This window comes from Rhododendron vialii, chromosome 1a (assembly GCF_030253575.1).
Source record: "Rhododendron vialii isolate Sample 1 chromosome 1a, ASM3025357v1".
In the NCBI taxonomy this organism is placed as follows: domain Eukaryota; kingdom Viridiplantae; phylum Streptophyta; class Magnoliopsida; order Ericales; family Ericaceae; genus Rhododendron; species Rhododendron vialii.
This window is the reverse complement of record NC_080557.1, coordinates 6,205,404-6,213,062: the sequence shown is the minus strand read 5'-3', so window position 1 is coordinate 6,213,062 and position 7,659 is coordinate 6,205,404. Positions and strand designations below refer to the sequence as shown.

Genomic DNA, 7,659 nt, shown 5'->3' with positions numbered 1-7,659 from the left:
CTTGATCCATTGCTGCACCAAAGGCCTAAGATGCAGAATTTTCCTAATAGACCAGGATACATTTTGAGGAAATTTCATGAACCAGAAACTGTGATTTTTGATAACATAATAGTGAATCCACTTCACCCAGAGAGTATCAGACTTTTTGGAGATAGCCTACACATACTTGACTATAGAAGCTTTGTTCCAATCTCTGAGCCTTCTAAAGCCCAAACCACCCTCATCCCTTGGCAAGCAGACATCTTCCCACTTCACTTTAGCCATGAGAGATTATTTGTAAAATGGCTCCGTTGAGTCTTGAGAACTTTCTCAATACCTTTCAGCACTTTTTAGGGTAAGATGAAAGTAGAGCTCCAGTAGACTTGGAGACTGAATAGTGTAGAGTCTATGAGTTGGATTCTGCCACCATAAGAAAGAAGTTTTTCTTCTTTTGATGAATTTTGATTATATGGAAACTATTTTCGGACAAAAGTTTAGAGTTGCTCATGCTATTTTATGCTAAAAATTTGGTTATTCAGACAATTGGTGAGTACTTAGTCGAGTCACATTCCTCTTTAGCATGTTGTGTGGTTCCATCCTTGATGACTCTATAATAGCTCCCATTTTCCCAGTATGGATCACCCGGTGGTTTTACGAAACCCTTACATTGCCACACTTTATGAGTTCAAGTTGCTTAACACTGCACTGTCAAGCTCTCTATAGTGAATTGACAACTGGTTTTCGAGAACAAATTCTCCCATGTAATTTCCCCGTGCGATCTTCTCAATTGATCAACACGAGGAGAATGGGACCTTACATGGTCCATATTGAATAGTTTGAGCTGTTCCTTTTAAAATGTACCGACGTTTATGCAATTCACATATTTAGGTCATGTGGAATTCCATAATAGTATATCTTTAATACAACAGGCGTTACCTCTTAGCTGCACGAAGCGGAAGCGGGAGCACGAGCGAAAGCATGGGAGCGGGAATAAGCAGAAGCTTCTATACTTGGGAGTGCCAAGAGGAGCATATATACTACTAAATATACTTTCATTTCTATTTTTTTTAATCAAAAAAATATGTTATACCCTATTCTCTGTTTAGCTTTAGGTTCAATTCTATTTAATGTCAGCCTTGTAAGAGCCCAAACTGAATAAATAAAGCTCAACCCCATTACAATAGCCCAAGTGCAATACAAAAGAAGAAAAGATGGACTCCGCGCTTTATATTGGGCCCAATTTTGTGAGAGGAAACAGAAGTCTTATGTTCCCTGTTCTGGCTTCAACAATTTCGATGAGTGAATGCCATTGTTTGTTGCAGAAATCATGCGCTGGAGGGATCTTTCTTCCAGTGTAAATTTAGCCTGTGAACTGTCGTGCTCTTCGCTTATGCCTGTACAAAGTTATAAAGGAGGTATGGTACTCCGAGCTCGGCAACTAAACCCCCCACACCTTTTTCACAATTGATTAGTGCACGAAACAGGTTGAAGCAATACGACATACAAAACTTTAAAACATAACGCCTGACACAACTGTGTTTGGAACTTCCTCCGGACACAGTTGTGTGTCCGGAATTGTGTTTTAAAATGCATTTGTTCCTGGACTTTTTGTTTCACGGGGAAAAAGAGAAGCTACTAAAGTGGTAAGCGCTATGTACTACCTTGCATTTGCAATGGTTCGGAGCTCACTAACAGCATCAAACAATACTGATTTAGACCGAATAAAAAAAGAGAGGAAGAGATAGAAGTAAGAAGTAGTTTCACTTGAGCCTTCTTTTTGACAGTAGGAATACTCCTTATCACATTATCAAAAGTCACAATTGCTGAAGATGCATAAGCTGAGGATGAATAATCAAAAGTTGACCTAAATAATGGAGCCCTTTTTATAATGGAGCATTAAAAACTTGATTAGTAAATAAATAGTTTACAGGAAATAAAAGGCAACAATACAGAACAAAGCTACCGAGGAATATTCAGATCTGCACTAGCACTACTCAAAAGATGTTGTCCGCCTGTAAACTGCATGAGTGACGTCCGAGCCCTCTTATCTAAACATGGCTTGATGAACATTCTTGCGCTGAACCTTTGAGATCCTACAAAGAGAGAACTTCATATTCTCCTCTCTGATATTGCGCAATAAAGTATTTATCAGCAAAGTGATCCTTAGTCTGCCCTCCTATGTGGATACATCATTTAAACATTACGAAGATACTATAATCAAAAGTTGAAAAAGACAACGAGAAACAGAGAGGGTTAATGGTGTAAATTGAATGAGAGATAAATTATTTGATAAAACTGGTTGGCTGATATTCAAGTTCATTTTATCGATGTTCTTCAAAATATTGGCGAAGCATCTTTTTGTGCCGTAAATTTTGAAAGAGGTTTGGGTATAGTACCTTGTAGCTGCAAGGGCGGACACATAATTGCAACTTGATTTTCTTCAGTTTTTTTCTCCAACACACATCTGGATATATATTGTTTGATCCGGAGATTAAATTAGTCTCTTTGGAGTGGGACTAATATTTATGGTAAAGGGACTATTTATGGCCACTCCAACCTTGTCCAGCAAACAATTATTCTGCATAAGTTAGTCCCCTTTGCCCATTATCCATTTACCCCTCCCCACCTTCAAACTTGTGCTTTGAAATGAATTTTGAAGAGCAAACAAGTAAGTTCTTACCTTTATATTACCATCCTCCCAATTCATCTAGCCATGCAAACTACCAACCAAACCAAATATATAATAGTCAGCGCTCTTTGATTAATCTCTCATTCTATGATATCCTCCTCTTATTTGCTCTTCTTATTCGATCCACAATGATAAGAGATTGACAAACGGACTCTATGTTTAGTGTTAATTTTTTTTGATGCATTCAATCATAGGAGGACAATAATTAAATTTTTCGAACACAAATTAGATGAGCAAGTGTTAGAATTACAAGAAATGCAGACGGACAAACTTATATAAACTTTTTTTTTATTTGATATTTTAAAAATAGCCACTATAAGAGCATCTTTATCAGGCAAGGCAAAATGTCTTTTAGGCTAATTCAGCGAGTCAAAGACACAAAATGGCCTCAAAATCAGCCTCAGTACTCTTACTCGCTTGTCTGCAAAATTTTACAATTGCTACAGTTCCTCGTCAAGGTTGACGAGACACTGTTCGGCCGCTACTAAATATTTTACTACATTTCGCAAATGCAAAGCCAGGTTGTCTCTCGTGCATCCCAAGTGCCAGATGCTCTCCTTTTACATTGAATTGGGGAGACTGAGTCCTCATAGACTCGGCTAAATAAAGAAGAAAAAAATTAGTTTATTGGCTTATTTTCGTCTTTATTAAGAGAAATTTTGATTTTGATAGTAATTTTTTAATTTTTTTAGATTCCTCTTGTCATGACAAAGTAATAATCCACAAAAAATGACAAAAAACTAACAAATGTGAAAAAAATTTGAATAAAGACAAATTTCTGGTGCTGTCATTGATCCAAAGTAAACTCGTAGTGTGCATGATCATGACTGATCAATTTGTTTCAGTTTAAAGTGTTCATTTTTTTCGTGTGTGTGTAATTCATTGCAAGATTTCATTATATATTTGCAATACTGCATTTAGGAGAAGTGGTGTTAAGCTTCTTTGTAAGACGATTTTCTCGAGTAATACTTTGCAACAAGAGGAAGAGAGACGGAATTCAATTTGCTTTCCAAACTTGTAATGTTTTCATTTTGCTCCTGCCCAAATTTTCAGTCATTGGAAATAATTCCTCAATCTTTGCATCTTTTATCCTGTGGGATGATTCAAGACATGCCCTAGTAAGAAGTTGTGAAACGAAAAGTGTAAGTCGGTTAAGAAGAAAAAAAAGAAAGAAAACAGGGGTTTTGTTAAGTCGGCAACAGGGGAGAAAAAGGGTTTTTAAAAGACAGCGGTTCGGAAGAAAAACAGAACGGAGAACGCGGGCGCACGCGTAACAGGGAGGAGAGAAGAGAGACGCAAGCGAGAAGAGAGGTTGCCGCCTCTAGTTTTGCATGTCAGATCTCAACTGAACGCCGATGGGTTCAACTCCGATGTCCAGCTAAATTCCTTTTCTAGGGTATAGATGAAGTTTGAACTCTGAATAACAATATTTATGCTTTGATCTTATGTTCTGTTATTCGAATTGTGGTTGTATGATTTGAGGATTTATATGTGATGTTAATTTTTCGTATTTGATCTTGTGTATGATTTTCTAGATTTCATGCACGTTTATGCAACGGTTCATAATTGTTTTGTGATAACCGGATAAGATGGGTTATGCTCTGTAAGACAAGCTGTGCTATTGGATGATTCGAGCTATAGAGACGAGTCGTACTAACAAGACGGTTTATGCTAGGCGGCGATACCCCATGCTATTCGGGGATTCATAAAAATCCTTCGGCGATACCGTGAGGGCCCGCGAACCCTAATGATATTTGGATTGATTTGAGTAATTAACATTTATTATTGCATAAATACTGTTACAAGGGGTCGAGTGGATTCGAAACCCTAGAAACTTTTCTCACTTGTTTCTGCAAAATCAAATTTCTTTTGTTTTCTTAGTTTAGAATTTAGAACCAAAACTTGAAACTCGTTTTTGAATTGAAGTAGAAATTGATTGAAACCGATTCAATAATGTACTCTTGTCCTTGTGGAATGATACTTAGACTTTTGCTGCTATTCTACAGAGTAGTTATAATAGTTGTGTTTTAATTAATAACTTTAATACGGTAATGACACAGTCAATATGTGTCTATTTTGTTGAGAATTTTTGTCCCAGTGAGATGCTATTTGTACCATAACAACTCTAAAGACACGCACATAGTTGCAGCGTGCGCACATAATGGTTTTGTCACTAGCATTGTTGATTTGATGTTTGTGTTATCGTAGAATTTTCATTGTTTATTCACAACCCTCTATTTTGTCGGTAATGGCGCTGCTGTAAAAACTGACAACCGTCAACTAGCCTAGATGGCGACATCTCGACAATTAGATAAACTGAAGGCCACGGTTGAATAACCGGAAAACAGTCTACTAACCTATCCATTCCGATATCCAAAGCTCGTGAGTAGAAATTTGGGTTCCCTATCCATATCTCCAGTCGTGATCCAGCTTTGTCTCACCTATTTGTCGCAGATGATCTCATTCTTTTCAGGAGGGCCGATGATGATTGTTGTCATGTGATGAAATCTACTGTTGAAATTTTTGCAAAGAATCAGGGCAAAAAATTAGTTATCTTGGCTGCCCTTTCCTTCTTGAAAGGCCCTCTAAGCTATTATTGATAAAATCAATAGTAGGCTCTCTGGCTAGGGAAAGCAAATCGCTTCCCTTGGCGCCTGATTGACTCTGATCGAGGCGGTTAACACGTCCATCCCGGCTCATGTTATGCAAACCATGTTTCTCCCTAAGTCAGTTTCCTGTATGTTAGATAGAATTAATAGAGATTTCCCCTGGGGCTTTACAGAAGACGAGGAAACTGCATGGTATCTTAACTGACCACCGTGGCCAAACCTAAACTTAACTGGTGATTTGCTACGGAAAAAGAGTCTCTCTGAGCACGAGTCCTAAAAGGAAAATACGAGGGAGCTGGTCGCAACCATCATAAACCATCTACCATTTCGAGAAGTATATTCAAGGAGAGCAATACTCTCCTTCTAGAGACCAAAATTCTTGTGAAAAGTGGTGCCAATACTTCCTTGTTTTGGGATATCGGCCAAAATTCTTGTGAAAAGTGGTGCCAACAATTCCTGAGTATGACTTCATGGTAAGCGAGGTGTGGGATGGCTACCAATGGATACTGTTCAATCTGCTTCAACTGTCAATCTTCTTCTAAGTTCTCTCTAAACCATATTTCCTTTTACACGCTGGCGCATTTGGCTGAACAGAAATCGCGGAGTGTTTGACAAAATTACTATCAATCGGGATAGCATTCGTAACCATATCATCGCAGCTGCACAGGAGTGGGAATCTACAGCATGCCAAATTAGTGGTTCAAATCGAGCTCACTATTGGTTTTTCATGGGTTGGAAGCCTCCAAAACCAAATTGGTTCATGTGAAATATAGACTGGTTCACGCGACCATAACACTGATGCAGCGGCTGGGGGTATTATACATGACCACCACGGCATTGTGTGGCTTTCTGTCGGAAAATAGGGGCAGCAACAAGTTCGGTAGCAGAATTATATATGGGGATTGCGACATGGTCTTCAGCTAGCTGCTAATTTAGGAGTTCATAATTTGGAAGTTAAATCAGACTCAAGAGTCATGATTTGCTTACGTTTGACTACATTTGCGGGTACTCATCATCTTAGCATCTTATTAAACGATTACAGGTACCTTTTTGAGGCTTTTTGATGTAATGGAAATGAACCATAGCTTTTGTGAAGGAAACTGTTGTGCAAATCGCTTTACCAAATCCAAATGGACTATGACATGTCTTTGATTTTATGCTTAGTTGTATTTCTTTTCACTCATGGGCAGATGCCGTGACAGTGACCTACCCAATACTTATGTACTCTTCCATTTTAGTTAATTAGATGCATCCCTTAAATCAAAAAAATAAAATAAAATGCCCACACCCTGTTTTTTCGATAAGAAGAAGAAAATTCAATAACTCGAGTAAAAGATACGACAAGCTAAAAATGAGAATCAGCTAAAAAAGGCTTTGACAGGGAAATAGTTATTGGTTGTTCTTGATGAGATGTGGAACAAAAACCACACTGACTGGAGCAGTTTAAGAGCCCTTTCAATGGAGCCCTAGGAAGTAAAGTCATTGTAACAACACGCATTAGGGATGTTGCATTTATGATTGCTGGACCCAATAAATATCACTTCCTAAAGGAACTATCTGAGGACGATTGTTGGTTAGTGTTTGCACAACATGCATTTGAGGATAGAAGTATGGATGCAAATCCAAATTTGGTTGGTCAAAAAATTATCGGAAACTGTAAAGGCTTGCCTTTGGCTGCTAGGACACTCGGTGGCCTCCTACGGTGTAAATTGACTGAGTATGAATGGGATGGAGTGTTGAACAGTAAAATATGGGAGTTATCAGAAGAGAGAAGTCATATCCTTCTGGCTTTGAGATTAAGTTACTATCACCTCCCTTCACATTTGAAGAAGTGTTTTGCATATTGTTCCATATTGCCAAAGGATGACGAGTTTGAGGAGAAAGAACTAGTTTTCTTGTGGATGGCAGAAGGCTTAATTCCAAAGAAAACTGGACAAAAGCAAATGGAAGATCTTGGGTGTGAGTACTTCAAAGAATTGTTATCGAGGTCATTTTTTCAACCATCATGTAGTAGTGAACTCTTTGTTATGCATGACCTCATTAATGATTTGACTCAATTTCTTGCAAGAAAACTTGTTTTAGGCTGGAGGATAAGTTGAAAGAGAGTGATGGAGATGAAAGTATCAACAAGGCTTGACATTCATCCTACACACGTGGCCTTCGCGATGGCATAAAGAAGTGTGAGGCCTTTCATAAAGCCCAAAAATTGGGGACTTCTTTACCATGTGGGTCTAGAAATCAAAGAGATTGCTACTTGACTAGTGACGTTCCACTCCGTTTGTTGCTGGGTCTTAGATGTTTACGTGTGCTTAGTTTGCAAAGATATTGAATAGGTGAACTTTCGAATTTAATTGGGGATTTGAAACATTTGAGGTACCTTGA

At 38.3% G+C, this 7,659-nt stretch overlaps 1 protein-coding gene across 1 annotated transcript; it reads left to right on the top strand.

Annotated features, from left to right (window-relative positions):
* Positions 1-6,791: 6,791 nt before the first annotated feature.
* On the top strand, positions 6,792-7,414 carry LOC131327015 (putative disease resistance RPP13-like protein 1). Its single transcript, XM_058359972.1, has 2 exons — positions 6,792-7,264; positions 7,360-7,414. Exons 1-2 carry the CDS (start codon positions 6,792-6,794, stop codon positions 7,412-7,414), a joined length of 528 nt encoding a protein of 175 aa, XP_058215955.1.
* The last annotated feature ends 245 nt before the right edge of the window (positions 7,415-7,659 follow it).